The 21,696-nt window shown below is 37.3% G+C and overlaps 1 protein-coding gene across 3 annotated transcripts in view; it reads left to right on the top strand.

Annotated features, from left to right (window-relative positions):
- The window catches only part of MBOAT2 (membrane bound O-acyltransferase domain containing 2), a 92,085-nt gene that overhangs the window by 50,817 nt on the left and 19,572 nt on the right, over window positions 1-21,696 (top strand). For 2 of the 3 annotated variants that reach the window (XM_040058973.2, XM_058419824.1), the window contains 4 exons: window positions 6,690-6,785; window positions 10,745-10,800; window positions 17,322-17,376; window positions 18,142-18,325. In XM_040058973.2, coding sequence (XP_039914907.1) covers window positions 6,690-6,785; window positions 10,745-10,800; window positions 17,322-17,376; window positions 18,142-18,325 — 391 coding nt within the window. Of the gene's footprint in view, window positions 1-1,995; window positions 2,078-6,689; window positions 6,786-10,744; window positions 10,801-17,321; window positions 17,377-18,141; window positions 18,326-21,696 lie in introns of those variants that run through there. The other variant, XM_040058974.2, reaches the window with a different exon arrangement.

Genomic DNA, 21,696 nt, shown 5'->3' with positions numbered 1-21,696 from the left:
ATGAAAGCACCCTCCTGTCTTCTGTTTTAGATGATGTTTCTCTCATTTATGAGAGTCTGAAGCTGGTCTCCTTGTCCTTGAGATGTTCCAGAAGTTGGAAAGCAAGAGAATGTAACATTAGGGAGCACGTGGAAGATCTGAAGTGTTTTTGCATGCGTTTTTGACAAGAATGTCCGTGTTACATTTGTCATGTATTAATGTTGCATTTGGAATATGGCCTGTAGCTATAACTGGAATGATAATTTAATTTAGCTTGGTAAAGATTTACTTTACCAACCCATTACATTGCCACTATGGCGCAAAACATCAAGATACATTAGCCAAGCAATAATGTCAGCAGCTGATCTGCAGTACGCGCTCAAGCCACCGCAGATGGTTCTGGGACGGTTGAGCTGGCGAAGCCTCAGGTACGCAGCCTTGTGCGGCTGTTTGCATGCAGGAGCCCGAGGGGCCTGGGCAGAGTTTTCTCTGCGGGCTGGGCCAAGCCCGGCACGGGCCCGTGGGCTCCAGGGGCGCGGCGTGCGCTGCCGGGCCGGGCCGGCCTGATGGTGGCCTCTGCAGCCCGCCTGCCGCGGCTTGCGTCGGGTGCTCTTGGAGCTAAATGTTGGAGAACTCTGTCCACTCGGCAGACTTGCTCTGGAATGGCTGGCAGACCCAAAAGCCTTCAGCTGAGGGTTGGAAATGAGTGGAATGTGATAGTCGGATTGGTCATTACCGAAGCGTGATGGTATGAACGTTTCCTTGTCTGTAAATGGGCTCATAGACAGTCTGGTTTTGTCTTTTTATTCGTTGTTTATTTCAGTGCATTTTTGGATCTCCGCTTGGAGTAATGAGAAGGGACAGACTAGTGTGTGAATCAGAGGCTTCCGAGTGACCAGAAGGATTAATGTTACTTGTATTTTAGAGGCACACGCACTCTGAGGCTGTTATTGTTCATATAGTAAAACTTATCCGTTTCCTAAGAAATACCAATTATGTATGTCAGTAATGCATAAATAAACAAATTGTATAAATAGGCAACTCTTTTTGGTGTAAAAACAGCAGATTGGGACAGAGTAGCTTACCTTGTGGCTCTCAGATAGTCAAAACTAAGCTAATTCTAATCAGCATTTCTGTTGGCTTTTGCTGGATGATTGCAGAATTAGATATTTAGCTTTGACACTTTGGACTTTTTTTTTTCTGTACATTCTTCCCTTTGAAGTTTTGTAAGCAAATATTGTATGTTCTAACTTCACAGAGTTGAATTTCTCTGTGTGAAAAATGCAAACTGATTATGATCATTAGAATAAAAAAAAAAATATAGCTGGATTTTAATAAGAATTCAGTTCTGACCCTAGAGGTAAGAATTTTTTTTTTTTTTTTTTTTTTTTTTTTTTTTTTTTTTTTTTTTTTTTTTTTTTCCCCCATAATCTGTAGAAAAACAAACAAGCAAGCCCAGGCAGCAGCTTTCAGTACAGGGCTTGGGAAAGCTCAGAGGCTATTCTATCACGTTTTCTAAAAATCAATGCAGTATAATGTTACATGGTTTGTAGGTCTGCCTTTTGAAATTGAGTAATTACACATTTAAAGAAAAGTACTTTTTCCTAACATAGGGGAAGAAGTAGATCTTGACTGGCCATGAAGCCTTTATTTCAAGGCTAAATCGGTAGTATGTGCAAACTAGCTGGTAAAAAAGCACCCTATGTTGATTGGTTTATTTAACTTTCTTCCAGTAGAACAGCATATTGTGCTGTTGTCCTTCTACTGCACGAGAAGAGCCTAAAATAACAGAAGCTGTTATGACATCTCTCAAAGCCTTCCTTTGTCAAGGTCACAGTTCTATTTTTGCTGCATTTTGTGCAAACAGAGATAGGTATGGTAGGGCTATACATTTTATTACTAAGATGCTGAGTCCCCTGAAAGTGTAACATAAAAATGCAACTCCCACCCCTTGTTATGCAAAACCCTAACTCACATTGGCTGATTGTTAGCCTGATCTGTGTGCTGCTCAGCTTGCTCATCAGCAGATACAAAGCTCTAGAATTTACCTGTGGATGTTCTTTCTTGACTAGCAACCCAGAATTTCTGAGGAGCACAGGTAAAAGATGGGGGTTCTGTTTTTAAACCACAAATGAAATCTTTATATTCTTAAATATGTGGAAGCTTTATACAAGTAGGTTCTGCTGGCTCATTCAGTTCTATCAAATCTGTGTATAGCTATGCTGAAGATGTTGAAATTAACAGCTTTTACTCAAGTGCATTTGGAGCAACAGAGTGTGGTAAAGAGGAGGGTGTGCTTTGGAGCCAGAAGTTGATAGAGGTGTAGTATGCTGAGGATTATTAAACACATGGATAATGTGTTTGAATCTGGGTCTTTAAAGTGCTGATTGTTTGAGAGTGGGTGAACGCTGGGAAGCAGTTTCTGTTCAGCAGAAGCAGCAGCTTGTTCTGCTGATCTGCATTCCTGGGCATCTGTGTTTGAGCTCCTGCTGTGGGGAGGGCACAGTTCTGGATCCTGTCTCCTAGATGGAGACTTTGTCTGAGCCTTTATGTCCTCCTGTTATACATGATGTGCAGGATGGTTGCTGTATGGCCTGTTTTTGACTGGGACAAGGTTTATTTTCTTCCTTGTAGCTGGTGCAGTGCTGTTCTTGGGATTTAGTATGAGAATAGTGTTGATAACACACTGATGTTTTGGTTGTGGCTAGGTAATGTTTACTGTAAGTTTGCAGGTATATGTGGGTTTTCCATGCCCTGCTAGTGAGGAGGTACACAGGAAGCTGTGAGGAAGCATGGCCGGAGCTGACCTGAACTGGCCAAAGGGATATTCCTTACCACAGTGTCATGGTCAGTGTATAAACTGGGGGGAGTTACCTGGAACGGGATTGATCTGCTCCTCACTAAGCAGGTGGTGAGAAATTGTACTGCGTATCACTTTTCTCTTGGGTTCTATTACTTGTTCTTCCTCTCCTTGTGATTTCAGTTATTATTATTATCAATATTAGTATATTTATTATTATGATATCTAGTTGCACTTCATCAACTGTACTTATCTCAAGCCATAAGATTCACCTTTTCTTTCCACTTCTCCCTTTCCCCATGGGTGGTGGGTGTATGGTGGAAGCAGTGAGGGGGAGTGGCTGCCAACTGGAGTTAAACCATGATGCTGTATCATGTGGAGTGAATTTTTAAGGTGACACTGGATATAAATGCTTTGCCTGTAGGAAAAGGAAATCAACTGTTCAAACAAAATCCAACCACTTTGCACTGAAGTGAGCAATGCTGGTGTGACTTATGTTGGCTGTGCTAAACTTGTGAGGACAATAAAAAATAGGGATACAGGGATGAGATTGACGTTTTCTGCGTTAGCTGAAATGGTGCTTCAGGAGTCATTCTACATAATGCTAGCAGTAGAAAGGGTAACAGGGAATGCATATCAAATTCCATCAGGATGTTTGGAGACTAGAAGAAAGTTCATGTAACAGGAAGGAACCAAACCCTGTATTTGTGTGTGTATACATACACATATAGATAGAATGATGTTTTTTGTTTTATATGTATACATGAAGGTAAAAATTCCTGATATGTATGTTGCTTAACATTGCTTGTCAGAAAATGACTAGACAAAAACTAGAGACTAGTGCAATGCATTTTATTTGCTAATAAAAGATTAATTTGCCTTTTTTAATAAAAATAGAATTAAACTGTTGTTCTCTTGATGAACAGCTTCAGTAAAGAAGTACACGGAGGGGCTGCTTACTTAATATTTTCTATATATTGTAATATTTATGTGTATAGTTTAAGGTACTTAATTTATAATATGTTAGAATATACTTTAAAAAATGAGTAGTTTACCTGATATATTTCTTTTTAAAGCAAAGATAAAATTTTATGGGTAGAACATATTACATATTGTTTTTAGTGTTCTGGGAAGTTCAAAATTGTAAGGAATTGACATATTATATGGAATACAAGAAAAGCCCTTCTAAATAATAGACTATCCAATATTGTTTGCTGAATTTTATTTATTTTTTTTTTTTTAATTTTTAATTGAAAGTATGACTGTGTTCTGCTTTCTGGTATGTGCTACAGTGTCTCCCAGATATGTCTGAATTTGCTGCATCTGTTGATAGGTAAAGTAAGGTTGTATTGACAAAAGATCGTGGGAAGTAGTCTCCGACATATTTTAGATGAATGTTTTTGTGTCTCTGTTACATAATACAGTATTCATTGCGGGTCAGTTTGTGTAAAAGTTACTTGTAATCGTAACAGTGTTGTGACTTGCTTGTAGCTGTTCATGTTCAGTGTGAAATACTTTTGTCTTTATGCTAGAAGAACATTATACAGTGAGAAGCAAGTACAGAGTAACACTGACTTTTAAGACCAATTGCTTTTCTACTAGTGGAGAAACTTTAGCCTTGGGTTAAACTGTTGCATTTATGTGCAGCCTGTAATTAGCTTTTGATTTGAGTAAAACTTGATGTGGTTGAGCTGTGCAAAACTTAACTCTGATTCTGATCTAAGGGGAGTTTTTGGTGAATGAATCATTGAAGAGAGTAAGAAACATGCAGTAAAAATATTTTAGGAAGTTCTCAAAACATTTTCAGATCTTATTTGATTTTTTTTAAGTAAAGGTAGATTTATGTGAGAGTTAGGATGATCAGCAAGTTGCACTACAAACCTGCAGAAGAAACAACAGGAATGGTGCAAGCTGTCATAAACATTTTAAGTTTCTTAGGGGGGAACATTGTGCTGCACTTTGCCTGATAAAATGACATTTCTCATCAACAAGGGAGTGATGTGGCATGACCAGTGCGCAGAGATGCAGTTGGAAGTTGAAAAGCATTGTATGGGTTGCAAGTTCCTCTGTTTTACTTGTCAGTTAAAAATTTGCAGTCTTCCAGTCTGTGTGTAACTTGGAGCTGTGGCTGCTGTAGTTGGAAGATAATTGAGTCGTAGTTGTGTTTGGTGAGTGCAACATAGCAGCAAATTTCACTGCTCTGTTGGAAGACAGCTTTTGTTTTAGACTGAAATTTGGAATCTAATCAAGAAGGTTAAAGTGGTGGTGTGTTTGTTTTTTTTTGTTTGTTTGTGTTTTGGTTTTTTTTTTGTTTTTTTTTTTTTTTCCATTTCTGCATTTAAACTTCAGTGTGGGTATTAACTGAATGTTGTAAGAAACCCCTATCATATTGGTGACAATGACTAATATTTATTTCGTGGACTCGTGGATTAGTTTTAATTGAATTTTAGTGGACATCTAGCCCACCCTGCAATGAGCAGGAACATCTTTAACTAGATCAGGTTGTTCAGAGCCCTATTCAAGCTGACTTTGAATGTTTCCAGGGATGGGGCACCTGTCACCTCTCTGGGCAACCTGTGCCAGCATATTCTTCCTACAAGCACTTTTGTACCAGTTAGTCACTCAGTATAATACTGTTTCTGAATTATGAATGTTAATGAAAACAGGAAAATAGACCCTCTAAAATTATTTTTTCACCAAAACACATGTAATTTAATGGTATATAAGGCAATCTGTAATTTCAAAGTTGGATGTTTTAAAATATTAAATGGTTTATATATAGCACATTTTTCAATTAAATGTTAAACTGCAGGTATTCTATATAGCAAGTGTCAGATTGAAGAATAATTTCTAGGACTTTAGATTTTCTTACCTTAACAAATTTTTGCAAAAATATTTATTTGGAGAAGAAAGTCATTCAATCCAAGTTCCAAGGTTGTCTTGCAGTGTCCACCATTAGTTCACCTAAATCCAGTCCTGGCTGTGATTTAAGTTTGTTGTGTGAATATTTTCATTCTAACTGGATTTTGAATGCATTATACATTCTGCTGTAGGGATTGCACATCAGTCTTGTGAACATGAAATAAAAACTGTACAATTTATACATTAAAGTCCTAAAGGATTAGCTAAGTTCCTGCTGGCATTCGCTGTCTTTTTGGAATTCAAAGAATATCTCCCAGATTTTGTGAGGTGTGTTGGCAAATCAGTTCTCGCTAGTGTGTTGTTGAGAAAACGGTATGTAAAACTAATTTTATCATACATGTAACGCTTTCATAGGGTGGTTCCTATATGTGTTTTTTCTTACCTTTGCTCAGGATCAGCTTAACAGAAGACAAAAGATGTCCTGTTCCTTTTACACTCAGCTATGTTTAAAATGTGTATTTGAAAATTGCCTTTTCCGGTTCCTTTGAAAGCAGCAGCAATATGATTTGTGGTCCTGAATTTTGAATGCATAGAAGTACATGCAATGGAAATTATTTGATGTATCATTTTCAAAATCTCTATGTTCATACAGACAAAAATTAACGCTGAACTACAAAAACAAAACAAACCACAACAAAAAACCCATCACCAAAACCTTAACAGGTTCATTTTCTCTTTGTAGGACTTCCAGTTTTTACAGTGGCACTTACAATTATAAATTCTAGGCTTTATTTATGTGAATAAATATGTTGGCTACTGGCAGTTTATATGATTGTACTGCACACTTTAAGATAAAAAAGTATGTGCTTACATAGAATAAACATTAGCAAAAAAACCTCAGGCACAATAAAAGTGTAATTACAGATTCCTATTATGTAATGTTTTGTAGAAATAATTGGCAGTTAAACTCTATTGAAAAGGTACTTTATTCAGTGGAGAAATGTTTATGATCTTTAACTGAATTTTTTTTCCCCCATTTTCTTTCCAGGTATTGCTTTGTTTTCGCTTTAGGATACCTCACTGTGTGCCAAATTACTAGGGTCTATATCTTTGATTATGGACAATATTCTGCCGATTTTTCTGGGTAAGAAGAAAAACAGTCTTTCTATCTTTTCCTCCTAATACTGTATCTGTTGCTATAGGATGTGTTGTTGTTGTTGTTGCTTTCCCACCCAAATTAATTGTTTTAACCTTTAAAACTTTGGGAGAAAGCTGAACATGTATGTGCATATTGGCACACATGCAAATATATTAGTATATATAAGTAACTATGCTTTGATCATACAAACTGAGAACTTTTGTGAACAGTTGTTCTTTTTAGAACCACCAACACGTTATCTGTTGCCTCTTGTTCCTATCTGAATGGCTAAAAGATTTGGTGGCTATGGGATTTTTTTTTTCCTCTTTGATTTTTTCCATTAAAGTGTCTGCTACCATCCTCGACACCATGATGAACCTTGAATTGTGTCTGGTGTACTTACTTGCCTGGCACAGTCTGTTACCACTTTTTGAGGAAAATCTGAATGTTTTATGGAATTTAGCTTTTAGGTTCTTTCTTTTTTCATTTTATGTTAGATGTTCCAGAAGGAGAAAGCTAAGGAGACAGGCACCTGGATGTTGAGATAGTCCCAGAGACCTTGGAAATAGAAAGTTTTGTCTCTGTGTACCCTCATTTTATATCATGAATTTATACCTATATTTGACTTGAATTGTATAGGAGTAAAACAGAAATGGGCAAAATAAAAATAAACTATATTGGTAATTCTTTCTGCTACAGACAGAGATGTGAACAACATTTCTTAGAAAAAGTTTGTTACTGTGATAGTGCTTTTGTTGATTTAAAGGAGAGTGTATATTCTGGGGGGGGGGGGGAAGAGATGGGGAGTATTTGCTATTCTGCTTAAAATAACGCATTAAATACTTTTCAAGGATACTGTGAGTGATCTTTGTAGTTTAGCATAACCTGTGGTAGAATTGTACTTGTTAGCCTTGTTACTTCTCAGTCTTTATTGGTAACAGGCATGTAGTCCAGATAATTAACTTGTAGGCTGAAGCCAAAAGCTCTTATGGTTGAGTTCATCTTTTCTGTTATCTTTATCTTCTTACCTTCTGAAACATCTTTCTACATTTGTCTTACATCCAAGTGTCTGCCTTCAAGCCAGATATCCCAGTTCCAATTGTAGTCAGCAGAGATGTGATCGATGTGGACAGCAGAGCCTGGAGGGCATTTCAGCTGACCCACCACTAAGTATCTACCTGAGCGTGAACTGGGTCACTTGTCAGATGCCTCTGACTCTATTTGACTACATCTCCAATGGCTATCATGAGAGCTTGCAATGCAGTCATATGCATAAAGACACTAGATTTACTGATGTTGAATTTAACTTCACCATTGCTAGTGAAACTGTAATCCAGATGCTGTCCCTTCCAGTTCACTGCAGGGCTGAAGTGTACAACCTTGGCAGTGATCAAAGTTCTGAGCTGATTGTGGAAACTGTGTAATTGCACTTCATTGTTCTCATTCTCAAAACAATTAGTAAAACTTGAGCACACCATCGCTCATATGTTGACTGTACTGCTTTCAGATGTGGCTCTGATGGTTTGGTGGTAGCTCAGAGATTTCTGCTAGGTCTAAACACATCCAAAGATTCCCACATCACATCCTTGGAGATGTTCAAGGCCAGGTTGGATGGAGCAACCCAATCTAATTGAAGGTGTCTCTCCCCAGGGCAGGGATGATGGAGGTAAAGGATCTTCAAAGTTCCTTTCAACCCAAACTATTCCATAATTTATGAGCTCTGTGCTCTGGACAGTACTGTTCTGAAGCCTAGTTCCAACTCTCAGATTGTATGTTCGAGATGGCAGATTTAAACCACCCTTTCATGCACCAATTTGAGATCTTGAGGTATGCATATCACATTAAATCTCTGGCATACACTGCATATGCTCCCTTGACACAAGACAGATTACTTCCAAAACAGGCAGAGAAAGAAAACTTTCTCTGGTTCTGGGAAAAGAAAGTAAGCTCAAGAAAATAACTAAAGTTGCCTAATGAACTGCTGAGCTCCAGCACGAGCAAGTTCTTGTAAAGATGTTGGCGTGGATTCATATAGTGGTTAGCCCCAAAAGACCTTAGAATGTGTGTTTACCTAGGTATTTCTCCTACCATGCAGTGCCTGTCTGAGGTGCCCAAACTGAGAAAATCTGCTCAGAATTTGAAGGAAGGTCTCAGTGCACTGACAGTGGAGAAAGCTGGGACACTTCATGCTGGAGATGCAATTGCTTGTACAGAGCTGTGTGGTCCTGGCTGCAGTACTAACAGATCCCAGATGCCTGCTTTGCCTTTCTGCCAGCAGCTAAAAGGGATTGTTAAAATCCTGCTTTACGGCCTCACTGTGCCAGGAAGGACTCTTCTTCTTTTAGTCTCTAGATTTTTGCTCCTCAGCCAAATATTTGATGATACTGGAATAGCCGCTTCAGGAGAAAAAACAACAACAACAAAATAGAATACCAGGGTCCGCTATGATAACAGTGACAGATTTATCAGCTGGAATTAATGTAAGGGCTGAGTTCCTCCTGGATTCCATCCTTCCACCAGGCAGGACCCATGCTGTCACATGGCTGCTTACAGAAAGTAAACCCATTACGTTTAGAGTCAGTTGGGGATTTCTGCCAGCACCAGGCAGGCCTACAGATTAAATGCTAGAAAAAGGTATGAGGGATTTACCAGACTATCTGTTCCTGTTTAGTCTTCTTCCTTTATACCCTTGTGTGTCACTCTAGTCTTGATATCAGGATTTTGGGGCACTGGTAGTACTGTAGAAATTTTTTTCCCCTGGTTGCATTTTGAGGACTGGAAATAATTGAATACATTGAAACCATTTTAGCCATTACCTAAAAAAAAAAAAAAAATCAGTTTGATGGACCAAATCAAATGGCAAAGTGCTGGTATAGCCCTGTTACTGAAGGAGGATGACTTGATGGCTTTTGGATTTGTTTCTGTGCCAACTTAGTGTGTTATAAAAATGCCAAGTGCATTCAAGACATGAACAAATTAAGTGCCCATTGTACAGAATGATTATTTTATTGTGAGGGTATTTTGTTTGTTGGGGTTTTTTGTAGTTTGTTTGTTGTTGGTTTTTTGGTTTGTTTTTGTTTTTTTTTTCTCAGCTCAGATGCTTCTAGGTAAATTCAACCCCTGATGTGTTTTTTGAGATTTGATTTCAAAATTAGATTTCTAAGTTCTAGTTGTTTACTTTATGCATTCCCCATTGCTTCCCTACCCCAGGGACGGGGTTTGTAATGTTGAGATTCACATCAGGCAAAAGCTCTTAGATACTATGAAAATGGTACAATCTCTCAGTATAAAACTGACTTGGCTAGCCAGGGTAGAATATTTCTTGGACAGTTGAAGGTTCACTGAAGTGTACCAAATTCAGAACAAAGTGAACTCTGTTTGAGCCAGCACAATTATGCTGGGTTTTTGTTTTTTCAGATATGTTTACTTGAAGCAAATAATAATTCTCAGTGGAAAAAATAAGATAGGATCAGGTATTAGGAGAAACCATGGAAATGGTCTGAATAGCCAAATAACTTACTTTGATATTCAACTTTAGTTAATTCAACTTAATATTTAGCTATAGTTTTCTTGTCCTTTGCTTATTGCTGCTGTAACTTACAATGAATATAATTGCTCTCTCCTTTCTTCTTTACTCTTCTCCCTGTAAAAAAAAAAAAGGTTAGTACAAAATACATGTGAAACACTTCAGCTGTATTTGTAGAACCTAATGGAGCAGTAAAAGACAGGTGATATCAAATACTACATTTAATTCTTCTACTTGACTACTTAAATGCTTCTCATTGCATTGAAAACTGCAATGGTTTGAACTAAAAAAATCACTTTCTTTTTGTGTTGAAGGTGTTCCAGCTTAGAGCAGTTAACCTGGACTCCTAATTTAAACTTCCCCTGGTATTTATAAGTGAAAAAAAAATCCAGAATTTTTATCTAAATTGTTCTTTCTTTCTTTTTTTTCTTTGTGACAGTCCAATGATGATAATTACACAGAAGATCACTAGTTTGGCATTTGAGATTCATGATGGTAAGATTTCTTTACTGTATTTAATTTTCCATCCAACATAAATTAAAGGGAAGTTCACTGTGAGTCAGTGAATTATTTTAGACCAGTTTTGTGTTTTAAGGCAAAATAAATTTCTGTATCTCAATTGTTTCATTGATGCTTATTAATGAAAGTACTGAGAAGTATTGCTCAGATTCTACAGAAGCTCTAAAAATGCTGACACTGTGCGAAAGATAGGATTTATCAGAAGAACCAGTAACGCTTCTGGAGTCAGTGTCTAAAGAGTGCTGATATTCTTTTGGGCTGGGGTATTGACTGTGAGAGTTAACTAAAGAAGTTCTTTATTCAGAGACCTCTGTTGCTGACAGATGGATAGAAAAAACACATGTGATTTCAGTTGTTGAGCACCTTTTGTTTTAAAATGCTAATTTTTGAGCACTTCCCTAGTTTGTGCCATATATGCTGATTTTTATAAAACTTTTGTGTGTTTCATTTTGTTTAGTATCATAATTGCAGTCACAGCTAACAGATTGCTGTGAACAGGCAGATTATCTAATTGTTTGTCTTTTCCCCTGTCAGATATATCCATGAGATAAGTGGGCTCTAGCTGTGACAGTGAATCCTTAATGTTGGTTTTCATGGGTAGGGTGGTCAGGTTTTTAGTTACCTTGAAATTCAAAGGAGTAATTTTCATTTTGAAGTTTGAAAATGTCATCTAATAAATCTGTCCCATTAGCTTGAATCACTTGACAGATGTCAGTTGAAGATTTGGGAGTGTAGCTCCAGACACCTGGATACCTGCTGTTCTGATATTGCTTATTAACATTGCACATGAAATTTAATGTGTTGCTGTCTCATATGCATCCTAGCTTTAGTGCTGTTGGTTGGTGTTTTTTTTCATTCTTATTAAGTGACCCTGTCTAGAGAAGCTTGTAGTCAAAAACATTCAGGAATATGAGAAGTTGGGAAAAGACCTTTTTAAAGTACTTTTTAATGAATGAAAAGAAATAGTACTAGGCATATCTAGCTGGTCAAAAACACTGATGTTTAACTTCCAGAGAAAATCTTTTCAGAAGTAGTAATCTTACAAACTATAATCAACTGAAGTCCAGAGTACACAAGTTAGTGGAAACAGGTTATTATAAGGAAGTAATAGTTCTAGTATCAAGTATGAATGCTTCCTCTTACTATTATTTTGCTAGGGGAAAGAGCTATTCTGAATTTACTGATATCATCCACAAATAGTGGAGTGGTGGTATGGAACGAGCATGTGAGTGTTCCTGGCAATCTTGAAACAGATGTTTCATTTAGTCAGCTCTATTCTCAATATTCATCACCAACTAGACTAGATTTTTTTCCTATTTAAATTAATTCAGATAATTTGTATTTTCTTCTGGATTTCTTTATATAGATAGCACTAAAATATACTGTAAGTCTTGAAATTTTGTTCTTCATTGACCTCTAAATTCTTTGAGGAGTAGCTAACAGTATATTGGAAAAAATTCTCTCTGGTTGTGTCTGCAGTTTAGCAGATACCTTGAGTTGGATGGTCACAGTTGCAATGTGAACGTGACTTTCAAAATTGATGTGACCAATATGCATTCAGGAGCAACCAATAGTCTGGTATCAGGAGATGCTAAGAAAAGATGTACAGGGAGACTAAGATTGCATTAAAACAAAGTTTTTTTAACCTTACGACAACCTAAAAGGAATCCTTCATGAAAAATTAATGAAAACAAGCCCTTCTGTCAGTGGACTTTTGTTCACTGTACAAAGGTCCATGTTTCTACTGGAAATTAGAGGTATACTGACAGGAGAGGAGATAACATTGCAAATCATTCTACTAAGTGATTAATGGCACTCTGAGCCTCTAGTCACATCAGCTTGGCTACATTAATCACCAATTACTTTATTTTCTTCACTCGTTTTTTACCAATACATCCAAGCAGAGTAGTAAAAATAAACAGCTGGGAAAAAAGCTGTTGGTGTGTTGGAAGTTCCCAGTAAACTTCAAGATTCCAGTGGTACCTGGGTTGGTTTTTGGTGATGGCCAGTCTTGTGGACTTGATCTTCCCATGGCAGCCAGTTTGTTGTGTTCAGCTGGTTTCATTTGAAGGTTCTGGAGTGAACTGAATGTAGCCATGAAGGCCACTCACTCATATGCTGCATATTCAAGTGTCTGTGGATATACTTGATTCCAAGTTGAAAACTCATATGGAATCCCAAACACAAATAACAGCTACCCCTGTAACTGTTATACCCTTGTGCTCTTATCATGAGGGATTTTTTTTAAGCAGGGAAATTAAATGCAAGTTGTGTAGGATTTGGACTTGGTGATCCTTGTGGGTTCCTTCCAACTCAGCCTGTTCCGTGATTCTGTACTTTAGGCTTGCTGTATAATACAGACTTTTCAGAAGTTTGCATTGATCACAAACATATGCTTGAAGAGATTTGGAGTCTGCCTTTCATGTATTCTGATTTACATTTTGAACTTCGGTCTTTGATAGTTCTTACCTTGCAGTTCCTTATTACTCAAATGAGCAATGCCAAATACAAGTAGTCAGTGTGTTAACACTTTGTATTTTTTGCTGATTACCCCTGCCATCTCGCATGTATATTCTAAAGGCAGAAATGTTTTTACGTAATTTGGAAACCGCTGGTGTCCATATTAGTTCTTTATGCAAGATTTAGATTTATTTATGCCACGTTTCTGGTGAATAACAGAGCTAAGGGAGAAAAAGGTATTTTATTTTTTATTAGAACAGAACATTTGCAGGTGTTTAACAAAAAACATTGCTTTCTAATATTTCTATTTTATCAGTGAAACTGCCATGGTGTGATGCTATTTTGGGGGTTTTTTTGGTAACTTGTCGCTTTCTTATCATGTTCTTTTAATACTCTCTCTCCAACTACTTCTAGATACTTTTTTTATTATTATTTTTTAGAGCGCTCTCCCTTATGATAATGACAGCATGGTGATTATTGTTTCAGTATCAGTTACCAATTTTTTTTTAATCTCATGTGTCCTTAGTGGTTAAAGGAATTATATTGTATTTGTCCCCTTCTAAGTCTTCAAGTATAGTTTTGTGCCTGTGTTTTGCTTGTATGGCTATCTGAATATTAAGACTTGCAAATTTTCTTGCTTTTTTTGTAGTTTTTTTTTCAATTTTACTCACTGGGTGTTTGTACCCGTTTGCCTTTGTTGCTGCCAGTGTGGTAGTAACAACTAAAACTGTTATTGTCTGTCTGTCTTTGGATCTTAAAATGTTTTAATAACAACATGCATTTGGGCTCAGCTGGTGATTCATTTCAGAACCACAAAATTTACTGTAATTGCAACAGAGCCTGCAATAGGATCTATGTTTATTATTAATATATAATCCTATGTCTCAGCATTCGTAGTTACTGATTAGACAGATTTCCATACAAAACAAAAGTGGGTGAATTTAACCACAAAGCTGGGGCGATGCCATGATGTTTGTAAACACTGTTGTAGTGAGAACTCAGAAGCAATCATAATATCCCATAATCAAGTCTATGTGGCAGGTTAGTGGTGTGTGCCTAAGGGTGTTGGGTTTCTTACCAGTAGGATATGGGCTCTCGAGAAGGAATGTAAAGATAGTACTTCCTTATGATCTAGACCTCTTGGGAATTTTTTTTTTACTGATGATTTACAAAATTCTTTTACCAAGGAAAGAACATAGGAGTATTTCCTGCTTTACAGATGAGAAAATGGAGTTAGAGTTGCGGAGTGACTAAATTGTTTCACCTCTCTAAAAGATGTTCGATAAAACCCATTTTCTCTGGTCTCTGCTGTGTGATTTGGTAGTAAGAAAGGGCTGCAGTTGTGGTAGTCTCCCACTTTAGGACAGAAGAAAGCAATTCTTAAAATCCCCAACAGAATGTTACAAAACCTCATGAGTTCCCTGGCGGCAGTGTGCAGCTGAAAAGCAAGTTCTTCATCTTCGGTGTGTAGTAGGTCAGAAGAGCTGTGGTTTATGAGGTCTCTTCCCATGAGCCTGGGAAATAGTGAATATGTATATATTAATTCATCTCATATTGAATAAGCATCAATGTAAGAGCACCTCTTCCATGTTTCTGTGATTTAAAAAATCTTAATGGTAGCTTCCTGAAACCTTTCAAGAGTAAGACAGAGATCATCATATTCTTGCATGCTGTGCTAAAATGATAAATGGGTCTTCAAGGAACTGAGAAGGCATTTTAAAAAAACCCAACAAAATAGGGAAAGCCACTAACCTGCTCTCAAATCATCTGCTGGCTGGAGAGAAACCTTAGTGAGATATGGAAATGAAAAATTAATGGAGGCTTACTTGGAGGCAGTATGTTTGAGACAGCAGGTGGATTGCTCGTGAAGTTATTTGGGCCTTAAATGACTTCATATGTATGTATGTATATAACTAAAACCTGTTTTAAATAGACCATTTCTTTCCTCCTACCTCCCCAAAACCACCTAGTGTATTTCAGTGGTTAGATTCTTCTATTTCAGGTTTGAGGGTTTTTTCGTCCTCTTTCATACCATGCCAATGATGTGAAATACTTCGTTTGAATAATTATCTTTTTTAAATGGCTAATCTGGCTTTATGCAAGTTCATTTGGACACACTGGGTGATTGCTTCCTCTTTCTGACTTAAGGGTAAAATACTGACACGGAATATAATGGCAAAGGAGGCTTCTGCTCCAGTCAGTTTGCATTGTGTGGGCTGTGAGAGACTGAAGGCTCTGTATGGGACACTTCACTAGCCGTGTGGTGGGATCTGCATCCATCTTGTAGGTGTCTTTGTGTTAAATTTCTGTTTGTATTAAATTCAGAGATTCACTACCTGACAACTGTAATATTATGGCCTTAATGGTTACAGAATCTTTCAAAATTCTTCTTCTGCATTTTTTATTCAGTGCCTTTATTAGCATAGAAGTCTTTGCTACAGAATCAAGATGATGTGAAAATGTAATGATGAGGAAGAGAAGGTGCTGCATGAAGTTAGGGAGGGATAATTTGTTCTTCAGTTTCTTGCCTTGAGTGAGTATGAATGGGGATAACTTTTGACTGTGAAGGATCGGGACCAAGGAGGGCATTTTTCCAGATCATCGTGAAAGGAGATGGCAAGTTGGTAACCCCTCTGTATTCTCAGCTCTGTTGAGGCATAAAAGTGTGGTTTTGAAGTCGTAAGTGTGTGTAGTTCATGGCCATGCTGGAGTCACGCTAGGACAAGAAAATTATCTTCTTTGTAGATAACAAGTGTTTCCATGAGTCATAGAATTAAATTAGCTTTTACTTCCCCATAGCTCCTCAATCAATTTTCTGTCATAAGGCTGACTGATTTTGATAGCTAAAAAAAAATTGTCTCCAGTTGAAACTTACCCTGGATCAAGTGTAAGGGCTCTTCTCTGTGAACTGGCATCAAGGAGTGGGGTTGAAGGCAACCTTTCTATGAGAGGAGGAGTATCTTCTGTAGAAACACTTTTTTTCCTAAAGCACATTAGGATTTCATATTTATATTTCCCTGCTCTTTTGTCAAACTTAATTAGAAATTGGCTCTTGGGTTTAGGCACTGCTGTGGAGGAAGATAATTGAAGTGTGATCCCATAAATTTGATTTCCTTTAGGAAGCTATGTGCATGAAGTTTTTAGTACTTGCAATGGCAAAGAAAAAATGCAAATATGGACAGCAGGAAATGGCTGCAAGTGGGAATGTCTGAGCCGCTAGAGAAGGCTGCAGGAGGAGCTGAAGAGGTCATTCTGGCAGGCAGTGCTGGCTGGTATTAGCCAGGGCTGTCTGAAGGAGGGACCTCTACTTTTTTTGTTCCCGTGAATTAGTGTATTTCATAATAAATGAAAATATTGAAAGTCTTAGGTCACCAACATTTCAGAAATAGCCACATATGGCAAGAAAGTAAACTCAGTCTTGCTGCTGAACTTAGACTTGGACTGCCCCCTTCTGCTAGCAGGGGTTAGAGCTTCTTGTTAGTGCTCCGGAAAAAGACCGTGGCACCTTTGCTGCCATTCCTGCTTCCCCGGACCTTGGTCACAACCTTTACTTGCAGTGCAAAGCTGTTCTTGAGGTCTGCCGTAAGTTTTGAATTGCTGAAATCTCTCTTGGACTGTGTTCATTTTCTGCATCAAAACTGCAGTGACTAATGGCAATGTTTGGGGCTTGTCCTGTTTCCAGAATTGGAAATTAAGGGTTTTAAAACCTGTGGACTTTGAAGTCTCGACCAGTGTAGGAGAACTGTTTTTGTTAACGTTTTTTTCCAGTTGTATTAATGCTTTCCTGAAATCCACGTGATTTCATGTTCAGGCACTGCTGGCTATAACTGAAGATTTTGGTTTGTAATTTTGTCAGTAAGAATTGTTTGATCCAACTCCAGCAAAAATGTTATGTGACATAATAGCTCTGAAATTTCTTGAGGCATTAAGAAATTACATTGCAGCATGAGGCTTGTTCTGCTGAGTAAAGAAACTGCTCATTAATGTGGGGGGTTTAGCTTTTCTTTATTTTTTCTTTTTTCTGTCCTCTCTCCTAGGAATGTTTCGGAAAAATGAAGACTTGACTCCATCACAGAGGTGTTTAGCTGTAAGGTAGGCTTTCAGACATTCTGCTTTGGGGATGTTTTGTGCGCTTTAATGCTCTGTGCAGTTTCTCCAGCTTGCTTTCAAGACAGTTTACAAGCTCATGCAAAACAGATCCATGTTTTTATATATTTGTAGTTTAATTTGTACATCTGTTCCTCTGAAAAAAATCACTAGAAGTAGGTTTTATAGTTATTTAGAAATACATTCTAAGGTCTATGCAGTCTATGAAAATGAATGCCATATCAGATAGACTAGTTAACAGTACATGTGTGAAGTAGCTGGTGAAGAAACATTGTTAAATTCTGTTTTTCAGTATTTAACTTGCCTTTTCTCATTTCTTTATTCAAGACACTTGAAAATAGTATGTTGCTTTGGGCAAGAGAGTGTTGAGAGATTTTCTTTAATTGAAATTATTGCCAGTTAAAACAAACCTTTGTTTATTGATTCAATTGTTGAGGGAAAAATAGAGAACCTAATACGGTTGAACAAACACTTAGGAAAACAGCCTTCCCTTTCCTTCCTCAGGCTCAGCTTCAGTCAACCACTTCTACTGAGGAAGGAGAGACTCAGTAGAGCTCAGGAGGTCTGTCTGAAAATGCTCAGTATGGGTTGGAAAGAAATGCTATGTGTAGAATAAAGGCAGACCAAGTGCTCTTGCCCATGTGGTTTTTACTGCAGTCAGAGTGAGCGATGGAGTGTGACCTTTCCTACTCTGGAAATCCTGAAGAACTAAACAATCCATCTCACGAGTTGCTTGTCTTTGAATTACAGACGCATGCCAAGTCTACTGGAGTATTTAAGTTACAACTGTAATTTCATGGGTATCCTGGCAGGCCCGTTATGCTCTTACAAAGACTATATTACTTTCATTGAAGGCAGATCATACCAACTGCAACGGTCTGAAGCAAATGGGAAGGAAGATACAAAGTATGAACAAAAGGATCCTTCCCCAAATGTAAGATGTATGACTCTTGCAGTGCTGATGCTTATGTAATCATTGCATGGAAAGCTTGGTTTGCACTCTTCATTTACAGGCATAACTGCTGAGCTGTATCTGGAGTTCATTCATCAACAGAATGGTTCCCTGTTCAAAAAGTTATATGCTTATTTTTCAAAGGCAAGTTTTCTCCATGGTTTCCAGTCTGGATCTTGTGGATAAAAACCAGATGAATTTGGAGCTTCCTAACAAGCTTATATGGTAAAAAGCCATCTTTAAATTAAAACTGTTCATGATGTGTGCTCACTTCAAAGCATATACTGTGCATAAAAATCCAGTCATATGTAACAAATTGAAAAAGTCATAGAAATAGTTTCATTTTTCATGCTTGCAGTCATGTAAAGAGGTATTAAAGATGGATTTTGATCTGAAGATGTAGTAAAAGATGGACTAGGCATAACACTATGAATAGTACTCCAAGCCACACAAGTCTCTTTTCTCTTTGGTCTGTTATTGGAGAACAGACCAAAAGCATAAAGATAGTCCAGTTGATCATGCTTTACAGGAGAGATTGTATGACCTGAATTTAAATCAAAAGCCCAGAGTACTGAATATTATTTTTTCACTCTTTCCATATTGTCTTAAATAGTAATATATTAGGCATTTAAATTTGCATGTGCCTAAGATAATTCTTACCTCACACGAGAGGCAGAATTTTCATTGAGTCTATTGGAACACTTCACATGGATGGCTTTTGCTGATTCCAGCACCAGTTGCCCATGTTCTTCTTATTTTGAGACCAGCTGTTTTTGCAGCTGATGAAGGTATGCCCACATGTAGCTGCTTGTCTTGCTCTACCATCTAGAGGTTACAGCCCCACTGCTGGGCCAACAGGGAGTGCTTCCCAATCAGTTGGAGCATCTCCAACCACTTCCATCCTTGGAAAGTGGGTAAGGACCCTTTGCATGTTCCGTTCTACCCGTCTTGTGTGATTGTAGTAACTTGCACTACTGGAATCTAAACTCATGGCTGGAGGATGATAGCACTTGAAGGTGCTCCACAAGTGAGCTGTGCAACAAGTTAGGAAGGGTGAAAGACACCGGGAGAATTCCTTGTGTAGATTGGCATCACGTGGCCCATGCTCTGCTTTGATGTGTTGTATTGACAAATTTGCAGGCACTTTTGTGTCTAAACATTGTTTTGGCCCAGTAAAGTCTTGTGTACTAAAATCCTATTTCTGCAGAAAAGTGTTTTGTAGTAAAATGATTTCAAATGAATGGAGGTAAACCAAATCTGCCCATATCAGTACTTCTGGACACATATCTACTGATTGCCTGATAGGACTTCCTGGCTTTTTACCACATAATCTTGCTAGTATTATGAACAAGGTCAATAGAAATAAATATAAACCTATGGTGGCTTCTTCTTTCAGGTAAGTGGTTTTCCTTAAGATTAATTGCTCTTAAGATGCTTGAAACTTTTGCAATTTATGCTGCATTAGCTTTTGACATAAAAACAAAGAAGCTATTTATGCTTCTGATACTTCCTCTCCCAATTGTTGTTAGAGAAATCTGGCTGCATTTTATAACAACAGTTGAGTATTGTGTGCTTTTGGAGACAGATGAATGACACAATTTTACTGCATTTGCTGTATTAATTAAAATATTCATTGTCTTGTTCTAGAAGAATGTTTAAGTACCATTAACTTATATATTAACACTTTAAATTTTTTATTATTTCAAGAAGAATAAATTTTTAGGTAACTCAAAAAAATTTGAAGTGTAGTGGAGATCAGCAAATATTAATGTCATAAAAAAGAATCCTTGAGCTGAGTTACAGTAAGTTTAATTTCTTGTTAAATATAATTACATAACCAAAGTAGTTCATGCCAGCCTCCTCTATACTGTGTGTTGACTGCATGATGTTAACTTGGATTAGTTCTTTTGCTGTGTTCATTGCATGTTAAATGAATCAAGTCACCATATTAAAACTTATTCTTATATCCTTCCTATTGTGCCTTTTTGCAAGCTATCATTTGTTGGTGCTCAAAGTGGTGTCAACTCTCAGAAATTAATATCTGTCTTTGTAAGTTTCTTTTTATTATGGCTACCCTTAAAATACAAGATTCCTGTCAGCAGATACCTGCTTTCTTGCTTATTATGCAGAATCTTCCTACAGGTTATAATGTTCTTGCTTAATTATCTATAATTTTTATCTGAGGTACCAATCTCCTAAGAATAATGTGCTTTAATACCATTCAATATTATGTATTGTGTAGCAAATCTTTATCAACCTAAGAACAAGTTCATTCAAATAAAATATTTGAAGATTCCTCTCTACATTTTAATCTATTTTGATATATTATACATGTTTATGTAGTAATTTATTTCTAAAAATTCTGATCTCCGGGAGTGTTTTACCTTTATTTCTTCAATTAGAAAGCTGCTCCTGAACCCATTTCTCAAATTAGGTATCTAGCTTTCAACCTAATTGTATTCCCATCTAATTTATGCACATTTAGTTTTGTCCTGGAACTGTCTTCTAGCTTAAGTACCTCCTTCCCTTCCCAGCGTTGATCATATTTGCTGTTTTTATACAGGTATGCCCAGTTATTCATCAAAATTAGTCTAGATCTTTCTACCTTTTTGTTGTAGAATAATTTGTATTTTGGGCTTTTTCTGAGGTCAGAGTTATGCTGTATCTTACTGTCTTTTAATTCCTTAACAGAACAATTATTTTGCTATGTTGAAAACTTTAAAGAGTAAATGAAATTAAACCTGAAGTTACTTCACCCTTGTAAAAACTGGCCAACCCTCTTATCCGACTGTGCAATTCAGTGATTGCCAATTTGTGCCTTGGCAGAGAAGGTTTTATTAATAACCTGGTTAATTAAGTAGTAGAAAATGAAGGAATGTTTTATCAAATGCATTTCAATAGGTAATTTAACAATTGAACAATAATTTTGTTGGTGTCAGTGCACAGTGTTGTAGTCTGATTCAGATAATTTGATTAGTCTGAAACTAACTTGTAAAAAAACAAACAAAAAAAAATCACCCAAACCTACCAAACATACAACCATACCTTCCCACCAAAAAAATTTCAAACAGACAAAACACTCCCTGCCCCTGCCCCCCCCCCACGCCAAAAATCTAGTTTTTCATCTGATTTGTTTCTCTAACGTGACAGCCTAGGGAGCACAAGCCAAACCTGCAGCAAAGGAGTGGAGGCAGGGCTCTGCTTTGCTTTGCAGCCTGTTTGGCTTGGCCTTCTGCTTAAACCAGTCTGGAAACAGCAGCTCCCTGTCTTTGTAAAGGTGGGAGATTTATCTCCACCACATTTTTCTAAGGACACTATTATCAGTCTGCTGGGATTTATAATTACTGATTGAA

This window comes from Hirundo rustica, chromosome 3, assembly GCF_015227805.2.
Source record: "Hirundo rustica isolate bHirRus1 chromosome 3, bHirRus1.pri.v3, whole genome shotgun sequence".
Classification (NCBI taxonomy): Eukaryota; Metazoa; Chordata; class Aves; order Passeriformes; family Hirundinidae; genus Hirundo; species Hirundo rustica.
The sequence above is the reverse complement of the archived record's forward strand: the minus strand, read 5'-3'. Positions and strand labels throughout refer to the sequence as shown.